This window comes from Dromiciops gliroides, chromosome 1 (genome assembly GCF_019393635.1).
Source record: "Dromiciops gliroides isolate mDroGli1 chromosome 1, mDroGli1.pri, whole genome shotgun sequence".
Classification (NCBI taxonomy): domain Eukaryota; kingdom Metazoa; phylum Chordata; class Mammalia; order Microbiotheria; family Microbiotheriidae; genus Dromiciops; species Dromiciops gliroides.
In genome coordinates this window covers 649,652,700-649,680,362 of record NC_057861.1, presented here as the reverse complement: position 1 = coordinate 649,680,362, position 27,663 = coordinate 649,652,700, and the positions used below count along the sequence as shown (strand labels likewise).

At 36.7% G+C, this 27,663-nt stretch overlaps 1 protein-coding gene across 1 annotated transcript in view; it reads right to left on the bottom strand.

The window, feature by feature from the left end:
- Nucleotides 1-20,611: 20,611 nt before the first annotated feature.
- Nucleotides 20,612-27,663, bottom strand: part of LURAP1L (leucine rich adaptor protein 1 like) — a 102,767-nt gene continuing 95,715 nt past the window's right edge. Inside the window, 1 exon segment of the mRNA XM_044000497.1 lies at nucleotides 20,612-21,345. Within this exon segment, the coding sequence (XP_043856432.1) occupies nucleotides 20,971-21,345 (375 nt within the window). The 3' untranslated portion in view covers nucleotides 20,612-20,970.

The window sequence follows — 27,663 nt, the reverse complement described above, 5'->3', positions numbered from 1 at the left end:
GAAAAAAATAACAACAGCACCCAAAACAAAAGAAATAATATGGTTCAATCAGCATCTATACTCCACAGTTCTTTCTTTCTTTTTTTTTCTTGGATTTGGAGATCCTCTTCTATCATGAATTCCCTGGAACTCTTCTGTACCATTGCATTAGTGAGAAGAATATAGTCCATCACAGTAGGTCAACACTCAATGTTGATGATACTGTGTACAATGTTCTTCTGGTTCTGCTCATCTCACTCATCATCAGCTCACGTAAGACCCTCCAGGTTTCTCTGAACTCTTCCTGCTCATCATTTCTTATAGCACAATAGTATTCCATTGTATTCATATACCACAACTTGTCCAGCCATTCCCCAATTGATGGGCACCCCCTCAACTTCCAATTCCTTGCCACCACGTAAAGAGCAGCTATAAATATTTTTGTACATGTGGGTCCCCTTCCCCCTTCCATGATTTCTTTGGGCAAAAGACCTAAAAGTGGGATTGCTGGGTCAAAGGGTATGCGCAGCTTTATTGCCCTTTGGGCATAATTCCAAATTGCTCTCCAGAATGGTTGGAGCAGCTCACAGCTCCACCAACAATGCATTAGTGTTCCAATTTTCCCACAGCCTCTCCAACATTTATTATCTTCCTTTTTTGTCATTTTAGCCAATCTGATAGGTGTCAGGTGGTACCTCAGAGTTGTTTTAATTTGCATCTCTCTAATCATTAGAGATTTAGAGCATTTTTTCATATGTCCCATTGATTTTTAAAATTTATTTTCAGCATTTGGCCCAAGTGTGTTTGTCTCTCAGTTGTTTATTTCATTCACACTTTTCTCAACATTTAGTCCTATCTAATTTAATCTAACAAACATTTATCAGGTGCCTACTATGTGCTAGGCCCCATACTATGTTCTAGAGATACAAAGACAAAACAAAAATAGTCTTTTCTCTCAAACGGCTTACTTTCTATAAGCGTGAACAAATAAGAGTAGTCAAAACATCTAGACCTATCTAATCCATCATTGCTCATCTAAAGGCCAACCAGGCAGTGACAATGCCTAGGAAATATTAGTCCTGTAGCATAATCTTAGTTTCCTCAAATATTTGAACTATGTTCCCTGACAGATCTTAAATACTCTGTGCATGATGAATATTCCCAGCTGTACCTTCAACTTTTGTACTTGAAAATTGAATGAACTAAATATTTTGTTCTCATTTCCAATTAGCTCATAGGAAAATAAGTTCTTGGTTTCTATATTTTTGTCTATTCATTCATTTGGTCACATGGTTATTAAACAAACATTTAATAAATATCTCACTCTTCAAGGTTGTGCAGGAGGGGGAAATTTCATAAGCATAAAGACATTGGTCTATATAAAAGTTTGGGTAACAGAATCCCCTTACTCATGGAGCTAATATTCTAGTAGGAAGATAAAGCATAAATTCAGATAATGGTATATAACATGAAAAGTATATTAGTGAATTGCAAAATGAAGAACTAACTACATTCGGTTACTTATTTCTTTGGATTAAATCTGTATAGCTCTATATGTGTCTCTACTTGCACGAGCTCATTGTCTAACATTTCTCTTTCTACTGAAGCGATGCCTTTTCTTTTCTTTAAATCATTTTTTAAATTATTTTCTAGTTATGTGTAGAGATAGTTTCAACATTTGTTTTTATAAGATTCCTAGTTCCAAATTTTTCTCCCTCCCTCCATTCTAGAGAGCAACCAATCTGATATAGGTTTTATATGTACAATCACATTAAGAACAATGGCTTTTTGATACCAAAGTATCTAAAACCACACAGCAGATGGTCCAAAAATATTTTTAGTTCTGGTGATTTTATCAGTTATGGAAATTCCCTCTACCAATGCAGGTTGACAACTTGCTTGCAAATAATGGTCTCAGATAATTAGTAGGATACTGAGAAGTTAAGTTTTTGTCCAATGCCACATTGATTGTGCCAAGGTTAAGATTGAACCCAGGTTTTCTTAACTCCAAATCCAGCCCTTTACCCACTATGAGAGACTGATTCTCATGCTGCAAATATGGGTTAGATGAGAGGCTCTTAACCTGGAGTTTGTGAACTTAAAAAGAATATTTTGATTACTATATTTCAATAAAACTTGTTCCTTTTGGAATCCTGTGTGCTTTATCTTATATATTAAAAAAAAAAAACAACAACCCACAACATTATTCAGAGAAGGGAGCCAAGGCTTCACCAGCATGCCAAAGGTTCCACATCAGGTTAGGAAACCCTGGGTTAGGTAATTTCCATGGAAAAATTGTGAAAGTAATGGAACAAAATGTCCATTAGAGGCATAAATCAGTCAATAACAAATCTCTGATGGTCAACAGAATAGAATCACATCAGCTAGCTATTTCTGTAAAGTAAAACATTTCTAAGGAGTCACTAACAAATTCCCAGTGAATCTTAGATTAAAAAACAAACTAACTCTGAGGGGAAGAGAAACGTGACAAGAAGCTGGAATATATCAACAATAAAGAAATAAATAATCTGCCTTTTTCAAATATGTCCTTTTACACAAAGGGAAAAGAAACACATTAGATGATAGATTTATATGAGTCTGGCTGATGTAAAAATAATTGTGTAAGATTGCTTTGAGAATAATCCTACAAGCATAAAAAATGATTTTGTTCCCTCATTGGACCATGATTACTCATTAGCAAAACCCGAAATAATGCAGGCTTTAAAATGTATCCTCCTCCAGTAACTAATGGTCCCAGGACATGGGTATCAAATCACTAACCAAATGTATTTTTTAGGCAATATTTATACTTCACCTTTTCCAGTGGATATAGATAAGTATGGTATTGTCTCAACTTCAAATAGGTCTGGCCTATCAAGTCACCTTGGTCAAGAATAGTGTATATAAAGATCTTTTTAGACAGTGCGGCGATTATTTGAATTATATTGCATATTATATTTGGTTAACATTTAGTAGGCATGCAAACTTTTGAACTTCAATTTCTCAGAATTTTTCACTGAGAAAAGTAAAGAATTGCAGCAATTATCCAGATCATTTGAATAAAATAAAAGAAAATAGAATAAAATGTAAACTTCCTGTTCTGAGAGGTCAGCCTTTGAGCTAATGCAGTTCAAATCTTATCCTAAGGTCTCCTTTTCCTCACTTCTTCCCTCAGTCTTGAAAGTGTTGGACTTGGAATCAGGACGACTTTAGTTCTTCCCTCATCTCAGACTAATTGTGTGAGGCTTGGCAAGTCACTTAACTTCTTTCACTCTTAACTTCCTCATCTGGAAAATGGGGATAATAATGCCTATGGAATCTGATTCACAAGATTGTCGTGAGATTGTATTAATGTTACATATGTAATGTGTGAATGTCAGTTATTATTCTGGCCTGTTATTCTTTCCCTTTTCTCCTTCCCTTCAATTTCCTCACCTCTGAAATGGAGTGGTAATGCCTACAGTGCCTTCCTCATATTGTTGTTGTGAAAATCACATGAGCTAACATGTAAAAGCTTTGTAAACCATAATGCTTATCAATTTTGGGTTATTAATGTCTGATGTGTCAAACATTTCACAATATTTTAATTCTTTTCTCTGGCTTCAGGAAAGGGTATGTTTATAATAGAAGCAAGAATCAGCAAAGTATTTGTAATATTTTTATTATCACTGCTAAATAAGTGGAGAATTTCTATTCACAACTTATAATAAGGCATTTTTTCTATCAGAAGAAACCAAACTAATAGAACATTTAGAGTTTTTTCTGTTTGTTTGGGGGTTTTTTGCTACCCATCACCCTCTTTATAACCCCAGGCATATGAATTATTATTGATGCAATGGGAATTTGTAAAGAAAAAAACTGAATTAAATATCTACAATCCTGAAAGTGCAATTTAACATGTGTGCACATTTTGGACTATATGTCATTCATATTTTAAAACAACAACATTTTCTACATAACATAAAACTGAAGATAGAGTTGCATTCGTTCCAAAGAGAGAAAACTTTGATGGCAAAAGAGTCAAGATTACCTAAGAGAGCAACTGGCAATATTTGGCAATCAAGGATCATGATCTTGACTCACACTCTTGAAAATCAATGCTTTATTGTACATAAGAGATTAGCCTTGCTTGGGAACCAGAGCCTCGTTGATGTCCTGCCAGAAGGATGAGCCAAAACTATCTCCCTTGAGTGTTTACAAAGGTGTAGTCAATCTGAGGAGTACAGAAGAGCAGTTCAGGAGAGTTCTATCCCATGGATCAAATGGATGAGCAATTATGGAATTAAAGTACAGAGTTCTCTGGGAAATGGTGTGTATTCTTCATTCACTTCTCCACTAAATAGTCATCTTAATAATAATAATAATAATAATCTCATTTTTTAAAAGCAGTGATCATTTGATATAGATAACTGTAGCCCAATGAAATTCCTGTGATTGAAAGAAAAATGAAGATTACAGGGGAGAGGAAAAGATAAAACTTTAAAATTCATTCTGAATTAAAATATTGATCAAACACACCTCATAGAAAATGGGAAGGGCAAGTTTGACAACACGACAAGTTTCCAATAAGCCCAAGGTAACTGTAATACATATATTGCCAAAGAAGTGATGTGAAATAGTGCAAGGAGAGATGGTCATGAGACCAGATTCAAGACCCACTTCTGATCCATACTGGCTATGTGAGTCTAAGCAAATCACTCAACCTCTTGGCACTCTGGGCAACTCTCTAAGAGAGAAGGTGTAGAAAAAGTGCCAATTGACACAGTTTCCTCACTCATAAATTCCCTATACCGATGACATCACTGACCGGTTCCACTTGAATGCATTTATTAGATAAATATAATCTACATATATTTGAAATCAACATGTGTGCTTTTTGGGTTATTCTACTGATTTTGCTTTGCTGGTGATCCTTGTATACTGTTTCTTTCCTCATTTGCTTAGATGCCATATAATAAGTGTCTTTCCTTGTAGTTCTGCCAACAATTTTAAAAATCTGCTCTTATACTTTGATCATTTTCTAGTGGAGGTTGTATATTGTTATAATCTTTTCATGTCAGCCCTTTAATGAATATATTGCAAATATTTTCCTCACTTATTTTTATTCTAGAAATAAAGATGTTTTTGTCTAACAAAATCCAATTATACGTATAATCAAACCCATTGATTTTGTTTCCAATAACTTTTTCAATTTGTTTGGTTAAAACACATTTTACTCCCCCAAAATTGAGATGAATTATCAAGTTAGAGAAAAAAATGGTTATAAAAATCTAAACACAACTTTTTTCATTTTTCTTCTACTTATCATTCTCTTTACAATTTTATCTTTAATTCTTTTTTTTTGACCCAGCTTAATCAAGTCTCATGAAAAACTTTATTTTCCCCTTCCATTATTTACTCTTGCCGTTTTGCAAGGCAACAATGATCACAATCTTCTACTATCATTCTCAGTAAGATTTTGCAAAGGACTTTATAGATAGATGAATAGATACAACATTTATTGAGCACTTGCTATGTGCTAGGCACTGTGCTTAGCCCTGGGAGGGGAGCACCAATACAATTAGGCAAGCCAGTCCTTGTCCTCAAGGAACTTACATTCTTTTTTTTTTTTTTTTTTTGGTGAGACAGTTGGGGTTAAGTGACTTGCCCAGGGTCACACAGCTAGTAAGTGTCAAGTGTCTGAGGCTGGATTTGAACTCAGGTCCTCCTGAATCCAGGGCCAGTGCTCTATCCACTGAGCCATCTAGCTGCCCTGGAACTTACATTCTAATGAGAGAAGACTATAAAGAAAGGGGAGCTAGAAAGAGACAGGGTTAATTCAGGGCTATGGCATGAAGATAGCCAGTAACTTCACTGGAGGCCTGTATTTGAGCAAGATAAGGTCATAATTGGCCTATCAAGACCTCAGGTAGTTCCAGTGGGAGGCATTTAAATTGTAACTTATCTCTGTTTCTGACAATGACAGTAGTCATGATATCTTGATTTTAATGTCACAGTCTCTACTGTCTTGAGTAAGGAAGTAGAAATGGCACTAGGGGAAAAAAAAGATATAAAAAACTGAAAGAGGTTTAAGTTCAGAGAGACCCCTTTTTAGTATCTCAAAATAGTATGGAAGCATTAGGGAGGAAAGAAAAATAGGGGGAAAATGTTACATGATAACTTTATTATATATTTTAAAAGAATTATGGGGGCAGCTAGGTGGCACAGTGGATAAAGCACCGGCCCTGGATTCAGGAGTACCTGAGTTCAAATCTGGCCTCAGACACTTAACACTTACTAGCTGTGTGACCCTGGGCAAGTCACTTAACCCCAATTGCCTTACCAAAAAAAAAAAGAATTATGATTTCTGCATAATAGATTTGCACTTTCATATGCAATAATTTTTTCTATCCCATTATGGAAATGCTTGTTTTGTTTCTTAAGTTCAGGACAAAATTTTTAAAAAATGAAAAAATAAGCCTAATTCAGTGGAACATAAATTCTTCCAAGTCCTACAATGCTTAGCAGACCTGAATTGGGTCCTGTAATAGTCTGTCTCCTTCCCAAGTACCAAGCTTGTTCATTATGAAGAATCTCATTAGCAGAAGGCTGAATAGAAAGTGATCATTATTTAGCTATGGAACCCATGGAATAAAGACAAACACAAAATAACTTTCAGTGGAAGATTATTAGACAAAGATGCAGAAATTTTGAAAATCCCAGTTTTTAATGTTATCAGTAAACTTTAACTGCAGGTATTCTAAATAACATTGTAATACAATAAGTTGTAATATAACTGGAAGAACTGAACAATAGATCAATATTGGTATTTTTTAGCTATAAAAGAAAAAGAAAGGTATCAGGATTCCAATTTTGCTAAATGGCAGGATGATTTACAGGCTCTCTTTAGAGAAGCAAATAAAAGAATAAGTGGACTGATTTTTCTCATCTATCCAAAGAAAAGAAGACACCATTTCATGGATAGTTTCTCATCTTGTACTGAAATACTGACAATGAACATGAGCCAACAGATTATTATAGAACTTATGTAGTGATATAAGTTGGAGAGGTTAAGGAAGTCAAAGAAATTTATGAGTTTATTGATATGAACCTCCAAATGAAATCAGTGGGTATTCTAATACTCAATAACTTCAGTTTAAAAATGGATTATGGATTATGAGGAAGATGGTGAGAAATATGGTTTTTATTCAGAAATGGAAGAGGCAAAAAACTGGTAGACTATAGGGATTTCTCATCCCTTTATATATTTTGAATACTTTCTTCGAGAAGAGCATTGGAAGGTGCTGATCATGGAAATAACAATAAATGAAAATGACTCTTAAGAGAAGGGAAATGACCAATGTGGGAACTATTTTCAAAACTACTGTCTGTGTATACTCAGATCAGCAACTTGTTAGGACAAAGCTCACAATCCACCTTACTTAGAAGGAATAAAAATAAGACGATATGTATCATCTCATAAAACATGAGAAATAGTGGAAAGAAGAAAAGTTTATAGAAAGCTTGGTGTTATACCCAATTAAGAAAGAGCATTGTGAGATAATTTCAAGATGAAACTAGAAGAAATACAACAGAAACAAAAAACAACAACAATAACAAAATAAACATAGATCTGTTAAGATGTCCACAACAAATTATTTTCTCAAACAATGGGCCACATTGGATTCTAAGCTTCTATCTCCCAAAGTACTGAGTGAGGAAATAGAAGCACTAAAGTAATCAAAGCCCAGAAGAGCAGCTGGGTTAGTCTGAATATACAAACAGGAGGTCTGTGAGCATAACAACGTAATTCTGAGAATGTTGAGGAATTAATTCTTAAAATACCTGAAAAGAGGGGAAGATAATGATTGGGAAAAAGAGAATCACAGACATATTTACTACTGGGAAAAGGTGATAGACATGACTTAAATTATTAATTACTGAAGCTATGATCATTTTCTCATCTTTACAAAATGTTGATGAAAATACTTTACATGCCCAATGAAGCCATTCTAAATCAAAGCATGAGAAGAATGGCTTTCCTATCTTTATAGCCAAACAGTTGAGTGAAAGGTGCAGAAAATACTCCATTGATCATTTGTTGACCATAAAAAAGTAGATGTTTTGCTTAATTTAAGGGCAGCCTTAGGAAGCCTTCTCCAAAGTGGTGCTTCCCGTGCATATGTAGATGTAATAAAAACTTCCTTGAAAAAAATACAATGACAAAAAGATCTTTTGTTCATTAACCTACTTATTAATATCAAAGGAAGGATTATTCATGTTCACCAAAAAATGGGGATGTCCAGTTCAAAGTCTAAATTGAAGAGAGATTTCTTATTAGGTGCTGATGTCCTCCAGATGTTTCTTTTGGTAGATGACACTGTACTACTTTCATCATGCCCCAGAAAATAGAAGCCTCTCTGAAAGGAGATCCATAATCATTAAAAGACTTAAGACCAACTAATCCCACAGAAAATGCCCACAGATTGAAGAATGACTTCTGTGCAAACTATGATTTGTTGCTTAACAAACATCACAAAAAGCTGACCCAACAGTGCGTATATCTTCAATGGACATTACAGTTAGACAATGAAATAGGCTCAGAATTGAATTGAGGAAGGGAATGGACTATGTTGAGTTTGGAAATTATAAATTTCACTGAAATTTAAATCCCTCCTAAAATTTACCATTGATTTTCTTTTAGTAAAGCTATATGGCTATATACATTATCATCAACAAGCATTTATTAAATGTCCACTACATGCCAAGTACTGAGCTAAGTACTGGGGATAAAAGGGGCAAAATAGTCTCTACCCTCTAGAAGTTCACAATTCAATGGGGGGGGGGAGAATGAAAACAATTATTTACATTATGGGAGGTCAGAGAAAAGGGTAGATGGGAAGGATGGGAAAAGTCTTTTGTAGAAGGTGGGATTTGAAATGAGAGTTGAAGGATTATGGTATATGAATGTGATGGCATACTATTGTGCTATAAAAAATTATGAAGATGACAGTTTAAGAGAAACATTGGAAGACATGTCTGAAGTGATATAGAGTGAAATAAGCACAACCAGAACAATTTATACAATTACGATAACATTCTAATGACAAATAATTGGAAAAAATTAAGAATCCTGATTAATGCAATGACCATACATGATTCCAGGGGACTTATGATGAGACATGTTACCCATCTCCTAAGAGAAATGATGGACTCAGGATACAGACTGAGACATTTTTTGGACATGTACAATGTGAGAATATATTATTCATATAGGTTACAAGGGTTTTATTTTTCTTTCTTTTCCAAAAAAAATGTTGTCTGAGGCTCAGAGATATTAAATAAGTTGCCCATGTTGTCAAAGAAATGATTTTGCATCCAGGTCTTCCTGACTACAAATCCAGGAATCAATCCACTATAGAATTCTGCCTCTTTGTGTGTGTGTGTGTGTGTGTGTGTGTGTGTGTATACACATACAGTTGAATATGCATATATGTAAATGTATTACTTTTTATTTGTTAATATTATGCTTTTTTAGCCTGGATGAATAAACATTGATTATACTGGTCTATTATTTTCTTTTATGGATTTATTTTTATCCATTTCAGGGGTAAAAATAATATTTGCTTCCTGGAGGGAATGCGGTAATCTACTGTCTTTATAGTTAGACACAATTTACATAGTATAGGAATTATTTGTTCTTTAAAAATTTGGTTTTAATCCATTTGGAGTTTCATCTTATCCTTATGTTATTTTGGAGAGTAGCTCATTCACATCCAGATTTCTTCTTCTAAATTTGTATATTTAAGTTTTTCACATATTGATTGGTTAGTCATATTTCTTATATGAAATAGGAGTAATCAATGGATCTTTCCTCTCTACCCTTAATCTAAGTACTACTGGGTCACTTCAGATCAGCTATCTATGTGGGCTCAATCCTAAGGATTCAGTGCCTTGGGATGATGGTTCCTATGATGACAGCATGGGGGTGACAGCATGCCTCAATGGGATTGTCCACTGACAAAGGAAGAGTGACCTATTTAGGAGAATTTTAAGGGAGAGATACTTTCATTCTTGCTATTTTCCTTTCTCACTCCAGAACATGTATCATGAAATCTCCTTTCTAGACCCTCCTATGGGAAAAGGACAAGAAAAGAGTACTTCTCCCTAGTTGGCCAGCAGCAATGGTAATAATGGTTCCCTGTATATGTCAGTAGTAACATGGGGTGGTCAGATGAGCCCAAGTGTGGCCTTCAGGTCACTAGCTGCTTCTTCTGATTATGTTTCTTTTTCAGAGCATAGTTAATTGAACAGCAATCCAGAGATGGATGCTTTTAACCCTGGACACAACCTCATGAATACAGGAGTTTAGAAGTTCATGAGTTACTCAGTTACTCCTGGCTTAACTCCAGGAGGCATCCCCTGTAGCTACTACACTATTAGGAGAAGAAGAAGAAAACAACAACCAGCAGGAAGATCAGTCCAAGCCCTGGTATGGCTTTTCAGAAGACATGGACCTTAATAAAATTATGGAAGGAATACAGGGCTGAAGTATATATTTCACAGTTCTGCTAAAGGTTCCAAATTTTAACAATTTAAGAATCAACCTTTGAATACTTTGGAAATTAGAACAAATAAAATTTTGAGAAGAAGAATCCAGTGACAAATATTAATTTTTAAAAATCTACCATTTACCTTTCCTATGTTCCAAATTATTATTTTAAAAAAATAATAAACATTTCTATTTATAGTTTTGAGTTCCAAATTTTATTCCTTATTCCCTCCATCTCCTACCCCCTCCCTGAGGTGGTAGGCAATCAGATATGGTTTATTCATGTGCAATTATGTAAAACATTACCCAAATTTTTCTTTTAGCAATGGGCATGGACACAACATGAAATTTAATGTTAAGATCTGACAATTTTTTTTCTAAACTTGAATTGTACTTTATTAAATTTGAGAATTGATTTTATAAATTTAGTCACATAAAATTCCTATTATATTTTGTATAAGATAAACTAAAGGTATGATTCTGAAACAGTTCAAGAGAAGCTCATTTTTATGATCTAATTCAGTGGTGTCAAATTCAAACAGCAACAAGGGCCACTAATCTGAACATAAGGATGCCTGTAGGCTATAGATTGGCTTAATTTAAACATGTAATGTTAGCTATGTTTTATTATCTATTTTTATTTTGTTAAATATGTCCCAATTACAGTTTTTATTTTTTTTATTTATTTATTTATTTTGGTGAGGCAATTGGGGTTAAGTGACTTGCCCAGGGTCACACAGCTAGTAAGTGTCTGAGGCCGGATTTGAACTCAGGTACTCCTGAATCCAGGGCTGGTGCCGATCCACTGTGCCATCTAGCTGCCCCCCAATTGGTTCAGGCAGAACTCAGGAATTCTGTGACCTATTTGGTTGATACCTCTCATCTAAGCAATGCAATATATTTAAAGAAAATGCCTTGGAAAATCTGATGATTGCCTCAGATTTCTTCCATTCTTCATCCCTTGTTTGCTAATTATATGCTTATGACCTAGAAGTTTTTGAAGATGGATAAAAAAAAAGTAAAAAGGATCACTATTTGTGAAAAGCTTCCTGTTTCAAAGAATGATTGTTAATAACATCCACTTCATAATGATCATATTGACTGTAGGGGGGTTTTGATGATTTTCCAAGTCATAATAATCAAAAGACGATCACATTAAAATGAATCATCCATCTGACTGTGCCACCGGGAGCACAAAAGCAATGAAGGAAATGGTCAAAAGGGATTATTTGGCAGGAAGGAAAATAACCAAGTTTTCTTTCAGGAGTTTTTGAACACTATAATTTGTTCTCCTTCAAGCTCAAAATTCTAAAGAAGTGAGTGTTAGAAGAAAGCTAAGTAGCAGAATTCTCCCATTTCTGCTTTCTTAGGAGTCCCACCAGGGCAGTACAAAATGAATAATGCAATGATGGAATCAGCCCAGTTTCCAGACTTGAGGACTTTTAAGGTATACACTCATAGGATCACAATGAGCACAGAAAGAGAGTCTCTACACTGAGTTAGAGTTAGAAGAGATCCTGGAAGTCATCTGGTCCAACCCCCTCATTTTATAGATGAGAAAATTGAGTCCTCAAGAAGTTAAGCGATTTGACCAAGGGCATATAAGAAATAAATAATAGAGCCAGGTTTTCAGTCTAGGTCATTTGACTCAAAATGGTTTTAAGTGATTTCATTTCCAAGCTCCTTAGGTGGTTAAATAATGTTAAGGAAGGCAAGATGCACTATGAAAAAAATCTTATTTAGAATCCATAGGGTACTTGTGGGATGGCATGTAGAAGATGGGATATAGAATGAACATTTTGTATTTATCTCCCTATATCCCAGGCATGTAATAGATACTGGTACAGAAGAGATTCCTGATTGCTTTGTGAGACTCTGAATGTCTCTGGCCCTTTAAGGGTGCAAAGAATACTGGCTTCATACCCCAATCTTAGGGAATCCCCTTGATCCTTAAAGCCTAACAACAAGAATAAGCAATCAATTATTAAGTACCCACTATGAGACAGGTACTATGCAGAAAAAGGCCAGAAAAAAGGCTTTGCCTTCAAAGAACTTAAATTCTCTGGAACATCACTGATAATAATTCAGAGAGGAGCTTTAGTTGAATGGTAACAAGACATAGGAACTGTATGGGGTTGAAAGATGCCTGGGAGAAGAGGAAATGGCGTTGACAAGTAGGATGGCTTTTTCTGCCAGTTTGGCTATGAAAAGGAGGAGATATTTAGGGTGAAACTTGAGAAGAAACTAGAGTCAAGTAAAGATTCTTTTAAGAATAGGAAATAAGGGTATATTAGGAAGCATCAGAGAAAAATCCATTAGATATGAAAAGATTAAAGATCACAAAGACAGAAGGAATGATTGAGGGGGCCAGTTGCTTGAAGAGATAGAAAGACATGAGATCAAGGGCCCAAGTAAAGGAGTTGATCTTGGCCAAGAAACAAGAGTAAAGGAGGAGGGGCAGCTAGGTGGTGCAGTGGATAAAGCACCGGTTCTGGAGTCAGGAGGACCTGAGTTCAAATCTGGCCCCAGACACTTAACACTAGCTTTGTAACCCTGGGCAAGTCACTTAACTGCAATTGCCTCACCAAAAAAAAAAAAAAAAAAAGAGTAAAGGAGGAGAGAACAGGAAATATTATCAAGGGGTTTTGAATAATAGAATTGGGGAGAAGATCTTAATGATGGAAGATCAACTTCCCTGCCTGGGTGAGGTTTGAGGCTGCTTTTTAAAATAACATTCAATGTTCTTATACCCTTGAAAGTTGAGGAATGTGAGACCAGAGCCTGGATCCTCCCCCAACATTTTGCAGATGTCCTAAATGGTCACCTGGGTTCTCCCGCACCCCCCTCAGAGGGACCACATTTCACTTTTTTCCCTTTACCCTCTCCTCCTAATTCCTTCTTTCTCTGTGGAAAACAAAACCATTAAATAAACACATTCTTAGAAAATAGCTAGGATAAGAGTAGTAAAGGAAAATTCCAGTTTCCCCAGGACAGCATAATGCAGTCTGAACAGATCAGCTCTAAGGAAATTTTTCCTTTAACTTTTACCCATTTTCCTTGAAGTGATGACAGAGATCAAATATCAAGGGCCCCAGGTCAGAGATTAGTTATGGGGATTCTTTAGGACTGAAAGCTGGGAGCTTATGCACATTCATTCTCTTGTGACCAATGAATAACATTGAATTAATTAATGTTGTTTAACTGCTCGTTCCCATTTCCTCAGTAAAATCAGCTATTAAAACATTAGAAGTTTACATTACTTATGGCTTCATGTATCTTACTTATATTGCTATTTACTAATGAGTAACTAGAAAGGGTTTGAAATTTTATAAACACACACACACACACATATATAAAGGAAACTTATACCTTTACATAATATGAGTAGTAAATAAGGTAAACTACAGACTTTAGTTTAGGAAAATAAATTTTATTTAATAGGTACCACTGAAATGCAACTAGAATGTGTAACATAAGATTCAGAATCCAAGTTAGAAGGGACCTTAGAAGAAATCTTGTTAAATGCCTTTATTTTACAAATGGGGGAACTGAGGCTTAAAGTGGTTAATCATGTAGTCAGTAAGTCTTGGAAATACTATTGGAATCCAGATCATGTGGCTCCAGAGGTAGCACTTGTTTCCCTGAACCATGTTGCTGTGGAAAAAATTCATTAAAAAAAGGGTTCAATGTGGAGTATAGATGCTGATTGAACCATACTATTTCTTTTGTTTGGGTGCTATTGTTTTTTTTTTCTATTTTGAGGTTTTGCATTACTGCTCTGATTTTTTCTCTTATAACAAGATTAATGCAGAAATAGGATTAATGTTATTATGTGTATATATATGTGTGTGTATAGATATATATATCTATATGTATATGTATATAGATATATAGATATAACCTATATCAGATTACCTGCTGTCTAGGGGAGGGGGGAGGGAGGGGAGGGAGGGAGAAAAATCTGAAATTGTAAAGCTTGTATAAACAAAAGTTGAGAACTATCTTTACATGTAACAGAAAAAATAAAATACCTTATATGTGAAAAAAAAGGGTTCAAGAAGGTTGAAAAGGACATGGTTAGGGAGGAAGGTGGTAGAATGGAATATTTAAAAGACATACTTAATGAGAAAATTAAGGCATCAGAAAAAAAGGGTGTGGGTAGGAAGCACGGAGAAGAAAATTTAGATGAAGCAAAAGGGGCAAAAAAATAAGTGAGATTGTCATCAAAGTCTACTTTATGCCAGCTGGACAGAAAGAAGAAATGGGTGAGGGGCAGCTAGGTGGCGCAGTGGATAGAGCACCAGCCCTGGAGTCAGGAGTACCTGAGTTCAAATCCGGCCTAAGACAGTTAACGCTAGCTGTGTGACCCTAGGCAAGTCGCTTAACCCCAATTGCCTCACTAAAAAAAAAAAAAGAAGAAAGAAGGAGGAGGAGGAGGAGGAGAAATGGGTGAGAAGTTCAGGAAACAGATCACAAGCCTGGAATGGATACAGACAGTCTATGGGAGCCATGGGGGACTTCATTAATCTGGACCTTTGCTGGAGCTCTCTCTTGGTTAAAAATAGAACAGCTTAACAATGTATGTAGCATTCATTAAGAACCCGCTATGTGTCAAGCATTCTAAGCATTGCGGATATGAAGACAGAAACAAATCACTCCCTGCCTTCAAGGAACTCATATTCTATTTGAGTGAAAATAACATGTAGGCAGAAAGTAAATGAAAAAATGTACATAAATTAAATACAATGTGATTCCTTGGGGGAAAGGAAGGTCCTAGCAATCCAATTAGGAAGATGAGAATTGGTTTCAAATAGCAGATGGCACTTGAGATGAATCTTGAAAGAAACTAGGGATGCTATAAGGAGGAAGGAGAAGGGAATGCATTCTGTGCAAAGGCACGGGGACCAGGATTGGAATGTTGTATATAGAAAATCAAGCATGTCAGTTTGGTTGGAGTGAAGAGTGAGAGAAGGAGTTTAATCATCAGTAACCTTGGAAGGTAGGTGGTGGCCAAATTATGAAGAGCAATAAATGTCAGGAAAAAAAGAAGATTATGCAGTTTATCCCTGAGACAACTGGGAGTTACTTAAAGTTCTTATGCATGCCCAGGAATGTCAGTTTGGTAGCTGTGTGTTACTGCTGCTACACTGCTGGGTTTTGATCCTACCTGTTCATCACCAGAGATTGCTTCAGCTTTGGAACTGATACCTCATCAGAACTCTTAGTTGACTCTCTCCTTCTGAATTGAGGCCTGGAGGACAAGAGCAACAAACAAAAAAACAACTCCTAAATCCTACCTTTAAAGAGCCCAGAAGCCCAGTCAGCTCTTTAACTTTCCATCAGCTGCACTGCTTGGTTTTCACTCCACTGTCAAAATGCCCTCCCACCTCTTCAGCGTCTTTTTGTCATCTTCCCTCCATTAAGTTGTAGACACCTTGAGGGCAGGCACCGTCTTCATTTTTTATTATTTTAAAATTATATCCCCAAGCTTAGTACAGTGACTGGCATATAATAAGACCTTAATAATTATTTATTTTATTGTATAGTGAGGTAAAACTTTCCTTCATTTTGCAAATGAAGGAAGAACCAGTGTTCACTGGCCTCTGGATCAGATCCTCAACAAGGAAAATTAGTTATTGGCAAAAAAAAAAAAAAGATAGATAGCTTGTTGGAAGCAATCATTTCACTTTAGACTTTGTTAAAGAGGAGAGGCAAGCCAGTTATAGTTTGACACAGTTACAGTTTAGATTTGGAAAGAGCATAAGATCACTGATTTACAGCTGTAAGTGATATCAGAGGTTTTCCAGTCTAACTCCTTCACTTTCCAGATAAGGAAAGTCCAAAGGAGATTGAGTCTTTCCTAACAGAAGTCTAAGTGCCAGAAGAGGTGAGACTCAAATCCAGGTCCTATGACTTCAGAGTCAATCATTATTGTACTGTGACATGATGCCTCAAGAAATTTCCAAGGATTCTGAGAAAGAATGAATGGCATCCTATGGAAGAAAATTCTGTAAGGTAAAATCTACCTAGCTGTGATGAGAAACTCTCAAAAAGAGAATGCTAAAGACACAGAATCTCAGAATTTATAGAATTTAACAAATGCTCTATTCCAATCTAAATTTGAATATGAATCCCTTTTAAATGGTCAGCTAGTTTTAACTTTAAGATCTCCAGAAATAGCTAAGCTTCATTTCATTTTTGAGTAGCTCTATCAGGATGATCTTCCTTACATCAAGCCTAAATTGTTTTTCATTGCAACTCTTACCCCATCGTTCTGAGTTTTACCATCTGTAACCAACCAGATTAAGTGCTATTTCTCTATAAACTGACAGTTTTTCAAATACTGGACTTGGTGGCAGCTATCATTTCCTGCCTGTCTTATCTTCTCACAGACAAATATTGTCCTAATTTTTACAAAAGACGAGAGAATGGAGCCTGCACAATATAGATGGTGAGTTTAATTTTAATTCATGGAAAAAACCTCAAACATATTGAAGGGATGATACTTTCTGTTCAAATCTCTCTCTCTTTTTTTTTTTTGAAATAGAACTATGACAACATAAGGTGTTGCTTGTGTATAATTTATACTTGTGTATAAATTGGATTTGAGTGAGGGAGAGTTGTACAAAGTTGTTAGCCTTACTCTCTCCTCTAAAGTCATTGAAGTCCAGTGGCAAGACAAAAGTCAGGATGACTGTTGGTGGCCCAGAATGCAGTGGATGATCTTGGCATCTTTGATATATGACCAATCTTCACAAACTCCAGAGTGCCTCCTTCATGACCATTGCAACAAATTGTTCTCATTTGCCCATTCTGCTGGGGGACGTCTTCACATGTTTTGGGTAGACACCCCCTAACACACACCATCACTTATCCTCAACTTGGCTTAGACCAATGGTAAATGAACATCTAGATAAGGAAACAATATTCACAAAAAACCAATGTGACTTTGTCAAGAATAGGTTGACCTGCTAGTCAAGGTGGTGCATTCCTGTAATCCCTGGTACCTGAGAGGATAAGGTGAGTGGATCACCTAGATTTGGGAGATCTGAACTGCAGTTGGTTAAATTCATTAAGATATGAGTGTCTGCACTAAGACCAATACTCTTATAGTGAGCTCTTGAGAGTGTGTGGGAGGGGACCAGACATTCTGAGGGGCTTGCTGAAAGGTTAAAAATGTTTAGGCTGCCACATAGATAAGCTCTATCAGGTCCATGAGTAATTGCAACACATTGCCCATTCTACAGGGGGAAGTCTTCACATGCTTTGGGTAGACACCTCCTAACACAGCCACAGGTTTGAGTTCCCCGTCTCATCTCTGACACATAATGGCTGTGTGATTCTAGGCAAGTCAAGAAACCTCTCAGTACTCTAGGCAACTCTCTAAGACTATATATATCTTACAGAGAAGGTGGTGATCTGCATTGGCACAGTTAGTTTTTTCACCCAGGAGTTCTCTGTACCTATGAAACCATAAATAAAATCCTATCGAAATGGGTCATAATAGTTGTCCTCAAGTATTTGAATTGCCCTTCCACAGAAGAGGAAATTGGCCCCGAGGAAAAAGGAGTGCAAGTTGCAAAAAATAATAATTATTATTATTATCGAATTTAAGATTGATGTTAGGAAGAACTAAACAATGCAAGCTATCTAAAAGTTTCATGGGCTGCCTTAGGAGGTGGTGGATCCCCCCTCATTGAACGTGTTCAAGGAATGACTGAATGAGCCAAATGTATATATTATAGATGGGATTCTTGGTATAAGGTAGACTAGATGTCCTCTAAGACCCCCTCCCTCTCTGAAATTTTATGTTATTTACTAGATTGAGGTCAAAATCTTAGGGAACTCAACTTAATCAACTCTCAGAGTTTTATAGCAGGCAGGGATCTCAATCATCTAGTCTAATGCCTGCCTTCTTCAACATTCCTCACAACTGACAATCCAGGTTCAGCATGAAGCCCTTCATTAATAAAGAATGCACTCCTGCTCAGCTCTAATTGTTAGGTTTGTTTTTTAAATTTAGCTGAAATCTGCCTCTCTTCAACTTCCACTCTTTGAATCCTTGGAGACAGATATCGTGTGTGGTGTTATTGTTGTTCATTCATTCTCAGTCATGTCCTACTCTTTGTGACCCTATTCCGGGCTTTCTTGGTAAAGATACTGGAGTGGTTTGCCATTTCCTTCTCCAGATCATTTTATAGATGAGGAAACTGAAGGAAATGGGTTTAAGTAACCTGCCCAGGGTCCCACAACTGCCAAGTGACCCAGGCCAGATTTGAACTCAGGAAGAAGAGTCTTCCTGACTCCAAGCCTGACACTATCCACTGCACCATCTAACTGCCCAGATATCATGTTCCTGTTAAGTATTTTTTGCCCTAGGTGAATCATCCCCAATTCTTTTAACCTATCTTCCAATGTCATAATCTCTAGTTTCTTCATCATCCTATTTGCCCTCCTCTGGTGGTACTTCAGCTTGGAAAACTTAATATTAGTGATACCTTTTCCCCCTTCCACTTGAAATGTTTACAATTTTATATATCTATATATATATACACACATACACACACACACATATATATATACATATATAGTGATTATGTGACACATTTTAAAAAATAATGTCTATAAGTTTAATTTCCTCTATTTTGTTCTAAAATCTACTTGATTCCTGTATTTCCCAGAGCAGCATTTCTAAATCAATGGATTTAGAATCCTAACATATTCTTTGGAATTGCTCCTCTAGGCATTCTACCACTTTCTCCCATTGTAACCTAACTATCTAACAATACTGGACCCTGCAGTATCCCCAGCTGATAATAGATATTAATAGGTTTAATCAGAAAAATTAATCTGTACTTATATTAGTTAGGGTATGGGCAATATAATTCTTAACCTATTGAAAATGTATGTTTTACACCATCCGGGTTTCCAGAAAGTACCCACTAGGTCAATACACTAGCAATGATTTCCATTTCTTTGGCATGCCTGATATGGAAGAAACTTTGAATAGACAACTCTAAAGTTATATCATGTAGTAACTCCTTCTCCAACCCCTACTTTCCTTTTATGAGCCCATTCTGGTCACAAGCCTATTTAGTCAGGGTCTTCTTACTATCCCTTTAGTATAACAGCCTCCTAGCTTTGATTCACGTTGATTTCTTCTCATTTAAAAGGTTCTCTCCTTGTATCTATGCTGCATTGTCACATACATCAATTGATGCTACCAATTGGGCCAACACTAGAAATGGATATGATTTCATCAATAGAAATGGCATGGATAATTAATATTTCTATGGCGCTTTAAAGTTTGCAAAGTATTACATATATGTCTCATTTAATCCTCACAATAACCCTATAAGGTAGATGCTTTTATTGTCACTTTAAAAAAAAATTTTTTTTGTGAGGCAATTGGGGTTAAATGACTTGCCCAGGGTCACACAGCTAGTAAGTGTGTAAAGTGTCTGAGGCTGGATTTGAACTCAGGTCCTCCTGAATCCAGGGCCGGTACTCTATCCACTGTGCCACCTAGCTACCCCTATTGTCACTTTTTTAAGGATGAGGAACTGAGGCTCACAAAAGTTAAGTGATTTTCCCAGGGGTACCCTGCTAGTAAGTTGCTGAGGGAAGAACTGAATTCAGGTCTTTCTGATGTCTAGGCCAATGCTATGCCACCTAGCTGTCTCACTTCAGGGTGTAATAGAAGATGGATTGCCATCTACTTTACTACATCATCCTAAGGACCCAAAACCTTTCCATATGATTTTCAGCTGAAGCTTCTTATGTGTGCTGCTTCTAACTCTTAAAAAAGTTAATATACCACAAATCTGAGGCTCATTTCTTAAGATCTCATATGATGATGGGGAGAGGAGAAGGGTTTCCATATTCAAATGACTTCATCTATGCATATTTAACAGCAGAAAAAGTATTCAATATATATGAGGGAGGAACACAGTGAGAAAAGTAGGCCCAGATTTAATGATTCCCAGTGGAAGTTTGGCCAATTTAGAAGAAACAAAGAAATAGAAATCATTCACATCTGACCTCACAGATAGCTAGAAGATAATACTTATAATTATTTAAGAATATGAGCTACAAAATTGCTGGTATCAGAACATGGTTTATTTTTAAATTTAGCAAAAAGTTTTATTGGTAATCCCTGAACACGTGTTTTTAAAAGAGAAAAAAATAAGTTTATTGCTTGCTCTTTTTTCCCACTTTAATTGTGGCATTGTACTATGAGGGAAAAGTCTCTGCAATAAATTAAGAATGGAGATTAAGAAGGGCAGGAGGAGAAATCAATCCTGAAAAGAAATGTTAGGAGCAAGTGAAGAGTTGTAAAGCAGTTTCAAAATAAGCTTTCCTTGGAAAAGTTTGCATTTTTATCACAAAAATAAAATAGCAGCAGAGAAAGAAGATAAATATGTTAATTGCACACCAGTCCCTTGAGAAAGCCCTTGTTATTAGCCAAAACGGTAGTACTCAGAATCAAATTTGGGATGCTTGTGTAAAGACTGTGAGTCTTCTATTATGGAGGTGTCACTGAACTGGTCCAAATCGGAGGGAGTCTGGTGACCTGGGACATCATCTGCCAAAGTGTCCAGATAACTGCCCACTGATATTCCGTCCAATCCATCACTGCCATCCTGTAAGCTATTATAGCTTCCTTGTAAGGAGGTGTTTTGGCTTTCCAGTAAACTGCAAAGACTCCCGCTGAGGCTGCTGCCTCTGCTGGTGATTGTACCCTTCTCTTCCATCATCCACTTGATAGACTCAATACTCTCATTGATGATAAGCAGCTGCCGCATGAGCCGAACATCAGTGGCTCTGAGGTTAACCTATAGGAAGAAAGGAGGAAACAAACATAATTTGCTTTAAAATTTCCCAAATATGCATAGCTTGAAATATATCAATATAAGTTCATATGATATAGATCCTCCTATACTATACTCCACCATATTTAGGTTACTCCAAAAAAATTATAAATTAAGTGTTCTTAGAATCCAGTGTCTTAGATCTGATCTCATAGAGGAAGCATGGAACAATGGGAAGGACATGGGAATAGAGGGAGAAGAACTGGGTCCATGTTCTGACTCAATCCTGTGACTTCAGGTAAGTCAATTAATCTCTTTATGGCTGAAATTTTTTAAAATTGTAAAATGGTCGTCATTACATATTCACTATCTACTTCATACTGTTGTTCTGGGGATTAAATTAAATAGTATATACTAGTAGTATACATATACATATATATATTATTAGCATATTAGTATATACATTTTTAGTACATATACCTCAAAGCCATAAAGGTCTAGAAAAATCTAAATTATCACTAGTATCCCTGGTCACTCAATAACTACTCGGCTTCCTATTCATTGCATGGAAGTGAGCCTAGGTTGCTTGAAAGCTGACCACTGATTACAGATTCCCATTCTTATGGTGGACTGGAAGCTCTGGCTGGTTCCACAAAGCTTCCAAGGATCCCAGTATGAGTCAGTGATGGACTGTATATTTCCATGTTGTCTAAAGACAAGCCATTTTGGTTTGTGTATGTACAAGTTTACATTAAATACATAATGTGAAACTATAAAGAATGAGACAGAATATTGTATAAACTCACCTGAAACTTAAAAGGTATAAATAGAGAAATGAAACATATTTTCATTGCTGCATTGCTAGGTTGGGGGGGGGTCAGTGAGGGAGAGAACATCACCAGGTTGACTTAAAGGGTGATGAAATTTTAGCCCTAGCAACCTTCAAAAAACTTCTGTTAAATACCATGGAGCTGCAATCTATATGAGTGGGGAAAGCTCACTAATTAACTTAAAGATCTTTGAATTATTGAAGAGCTATTTTAGTTCTTATACAAAAGTCCAAAATCTCTTGGTCAGAGAGTCTCATGAGTCTACAAAACATGTGGTCAAGAACCTTGCTATGGACTTGAAATACATTATTCAAAGAAGGCTGGTCGTGATCTAATGGACTGGAATGAGCATACATTGCTATCTTTTTAGTTGAGAGTTATTATTAATATTTGTTGTGTCTGACTTTTTGTGGTCCCTTTTAGGATTCTCTTTTTTTTTTCCTTTTTTTTTAAAGGTTATTCATGGTAAACATATTTCCCCATTAGTCATATTGTGAAAGAAGAATCAGAACAAAAGGGTAAAATCAAGAGAAAGAAAAAACAAAAAACTAAATAAAGTGAAAATTGTATGCTTTGATCTGCATTCAGACTCCATAGTTCTTTCTCTGGATGTTCATAGAATTTCCCATCATGAATCTTTCGGAATTGTCTTGGATCATTGTATTGCTGTGATGAGATAAGGCTATCACAGTTGATCATCATGCAATGTTGCTGTTATTGTGTAAAATATTCTCCTGATTCTTCTTACTTCACTCACCACCAGTTCATGTAAGTCTTTCCAGGTTCCTCTGAAATCTGTCTGCTTATCATTTCTTATAGCACCATAGTATTCCATTACATTCATATACAACAACTTATTCAGCCATTTCCCAAGTGATAGGCATTCCCTCAATTTCCAATTATTTGCCACCACAAAAAGAGCTGCTATAAATATTTTTGTACATGTGGGTCCTTTTCCCTTTTTAATATATTTGGGATACAGACCTAATAGTGGTATTGTTAGATCAAAGGGTATGCGCATTTTATAGCCCTTTGGGCACAGTTCCAAATTGCTTTCCAGAATGGTTGGATTAGTTCACAACTCCACCAACAATGAATTAGGTTTTTTTTTCTTCACAAAGACACTAGAGAAGTTTGCCATTTCCTCCTCCAGCTCATTTTACAGATGAGGAAACTGAGGTAAACAGGGTTAAGTGACTTGCCAGGATCACACAGCTAGTCTGAGGCTAGATTTTAATTCAGGAAGAAGAGTCTTCCTGACTCCAACCTGGCACTCTATCTACTACACCACTCAGCTGTCCCTTATTATTATTAAAGTTATTAATAACTGTATATTTACTAAATTTCAGTAAAATAAAGTATTGCAGAATAATAAATGTCTATGTATGCTGTAATATTGCAGAGTAACTTACATGATCATGTAAGCTGAAAGTCAGGGGAAGAAAGGAAGAATATATGGGTGTTAAGTGAGGATAAGAATGAAGAGATCTCATAGAACCATTGATTCAGAGCTAAGAGGGCCTTAGAAATCATCATTTTAGATATGAGGAAACTGAGGACTAGAAAGGTTAAGTGACTCAACCAAAGTCACATAGAGGAGCCAAGACTTAAGTTCAGACCCTCTTACTATAAAACTGGTGTGTTTTCTACTACTCCATACTTTCAGAGAAATAGTGATATTTATTTCTCTATTAATTTTTTTCCAGGAGAGGGAAAGCACCTAACTTCTCAAAAATTGCCAGGCTCTCTACTATTACTGATTCTTACCTAGGTTTTTCAAATGTCTGAGGCCCCTAGAGGTATAAGACTCCAAGTTGGCATGACTGCATTACTGGCACTTTCTAGTGATCTGGGGAATGGAAGAGGGAAGAGATTATGGAGCATTACCGGAAAGCTAACTTGAATTCCCCCAGGTTGTATGGTAGGGTCTGTCAGGGGCAGCTAGGTGGCATAAAAGTGAAAGTGCCAGGCCTGTAATCAGGAAGACCTGAGTTCAAATCTGACCTCAGACACTTACTGTCTGGATGACTCTCAGTAAGTCACTTTACTATTGTTTCCCTAAGTTTTCTCACCTGCAAAAGGGAGATAAAATAGCACCTACCTCCAAAGGTTCTTGCAAGGGTTAAATGAGATAAGAATTGTGAAGTGCTTCATGTAGTGCTTGGAAAATAATAAGCACTATACAAATATTAGCTATTGTCAATGTTGTTGATCTTGCCTCCCCTTTGCATGGTGGGGAGAGGGAGGCTCACTGTAGAAGGGCTCTTAATCCCCATGGTTCTGAGCAAAAGAAGGGACAAGGGCCCCTTCAGCCACTGTCTTACCCCGGGAATACAGGGACCACTGTCTTATCACTAGAGGTTCTAGTCACAGACACACAGACACACAGACACAGACACAGACACAGACACAGACATACACACACACACACACACACATGCGCGCACGCACGCGGTTTGAAAATGAGGAATTTGATCTTGATAGTACAGTTTGACACCAGTGATTCTCATTTTGTCTCCTAAAGATCCTGGGGTGTCTAAATTGTGAGGGTATAGAATCCTGTAGGGCACACCCTCATGCCTCATAGGGGAGAAGAAGGCCTCTTGGCTCCAAATGCATGCAGGTACATCCTATAATTATAGTTCCTCTAAAAATTAGTTTCCTGGTTATGGGTTAATACATAAATCTGACAGAACCTTGGAAACAGGGTGAAATTGGCAAAGTAACATTCAGAGAGGGTGACGTTTCCATAGATTACTTGAAGTACAATGACGCTTAGGTTACAGGTTTCAAGTAACTGTATAAATAACAAAAGGTTAAAAAAAAAAAGACATAGGAGGCAAGTCTTTGGTTGGCTAGGAAATTTAAGTAACTTGGAAGACTTCCTGATCTTCTGGAAAACCATATAAAATAAACATGGCATAGAACATAACAGAGGAAAAGATTTATCTATGTGAAATCATACATATATAAAAGCATATCAACTTAAATACAGGTAGCTTTATTTGTGAGGCTTTCCTGACCATGAACACACACACACACACACACACACACACACACACACACACACACCATGAACATACAAACATATATTGATTAAGTGCCTATTATGTTATGTGTATCAGGTACTGAGGGCACAAAGGGAAATATGATAGAGGCCCTGATCCAAAGGAGCTTACGTCCTAAGGGGGGCAGACTAAATACACAAATAACTGTGACTTGAGAGAATGAGAAAAGTACAAAGGGGAAAGTCTAGGCAAAGTTCTAGAAATGTGACTAGGAAGTGATCATTTTCACTTGGAGTCAGGGAAGACTTCCTGGAGATGGTAACATTTGAACTGAATCTCAAGGAAAGGGAGGGGCAAAAAACACCAAGGTGGTAATAGGGAGAAGCATAAGAAAGGGTAGTGGGGGTAGGAGACATGGAGGCTAAAGTGAGCCAAGATGTAAAAATGGTCTTGGTAGAGAGGTGGGAGATTACAGGTGTGCAATGAGGCATAAACTGGCAGATATGTTCAATGTCTCAGTTTGTTTTAATTCTATATTTTTGTTACAAGAGAAAGGGAGTTGGGGCACACAAGAGGACATTCTGGAGATAGGGCTGCTTCCATAGCAATATAGGCATGTCATTCTAGCAATAAGGAGCATTCCCCAGGATGGATGGGAACAGAGGAGCATTCAGAAGAAGGGGAAGGAGCACCAATGGTGGAAGAGGGCCCCAGTGGCAGGGAGCATACATCAGCACCCATGCTTATATAAGCATGAGTCATTTTTAAGTCAGGGACTAACCACATTCAATATCTGATGATGAAAGTAGTCTTCTCTATCTCCATTGATTTCTTAAGCATTTAATCACTCATACCAGTGGTTTCCATGAATCAAATTTAACCAAATATATTGTGCAATGAAGAAAGGAGTTGAAGTAGGAAGCAAACAAAGCTTCCTTTGATCATGAAATAACCCACTTTAGAAAAAAAATCACTCTCTGAAAGCAAAATATCTGCAGGCCATAGAACCACTGTTGAAAAAAAATAAAAAGACAAGTCAAGTGGAATTTGTTAATCTGGCTGATCAATTATTGTGGATTTAACATTGACACTGTGTCCTCTCAGTGATACAGTGAAAATGATGTGAATACATGGTTACTCTCTAATAAATACTAATGATAGTGGTAGTGGTGGTGATGAGGATAGTATTTCTATAGCACCCGCTATATGCTAGTCATTGTGCTAAGTGCTTTACAAATTTTATCTTAATCATCATGACATCCCTGAGAGGCAAGTATTATCATTATTATTCCCATTTTACAGATGAGGAAACTAAGACAACAGAGGTAAAGTGACTTGCCCAAGGTATCTTAGTTAATTAATATTTGAGGCCACTTACATGGATAAGCCTAAAACAGCCCAGAAGCATCCATTTGCTCCTTGGTTCTCATCCTAACTGCTCTCATTTCCATAACTTTGCATATACTTTTGGCCATACTGGGGATGGACTCCCTACCTGTCATATTTATTATCCCCAGCATTAACATGGTGGGGGGGTGGAGTTGCACATAGTAGGTAAAACTCTCTTTATATTACACACAAGGAGGGCAGGAACATCTCGTTAGTTTCCTGGGATATCGTTGTAGCAATATCTCTCTAACTTTGGAGAGGTTGCAATTACTATTCAACCTGGAACATGTGAGCAATCCACTAAATTACTAAATGACAATGTTGCCTCTGTCTTCAGCAGTTGCCCCACCCTTTCTTGCCACATTCATGTATAAAGTCTGGCAATCATTTGTACAGAATTCTGAAGCTTGTGGTTAGTTTTTGGAGGAGAGAAGAGAAGCTGGTACCTCAATCCCTGAGGACATTTTGCAGGCCAATTAAGTTATCCCAGCTCTGATAGTCACTACCTATTTAACCTGGAGTATGTTACTTAATCTCTCAGAGTCAGTATTCTCATCTATAAAATGTATGAAATTATACTAATTCAATTCTACAAACATTTTATTAAGTGACTGCCACATGTAAGGCTCTGTACCAGGAGCAGGGTAAACAAAGACAAAAAAGGACAAACAATCCCTGGCCTCAAGGAGCTCCTATTCTATAATACTACCTACTGCATATATGGGCAGCTAAGTATCACAATAGATAGAATGCCAGGACTAGAGTCAGGAAGAGTTCAAATCTGGCCTCACTTACTAGCTATGTGACCCTCTTGGCCTCACTTCTCATCTGTAAAATAAGCTGGAAAAGGAAATGGCAAACCAGTGCAGTATCTTTGCCAGGAAACCCCAAATAGGGTCACAAAGAGTCAGGCACGATTGAAATGACTAAACAACCAGAAGTTCAAATATGGTGGTTGTAAAGAAAGTGTGTCATTAAACCTTAATATATGACAGAAATGTGACATTAATATTTGCATTCTCCTAATATTGAACTACTAATGGGGGATAAGAGGCGAGCAGTGGAAAGAGTTATTTTGTTATCACCACCTTTCTCTCAGAATGGTCAATCCAAGG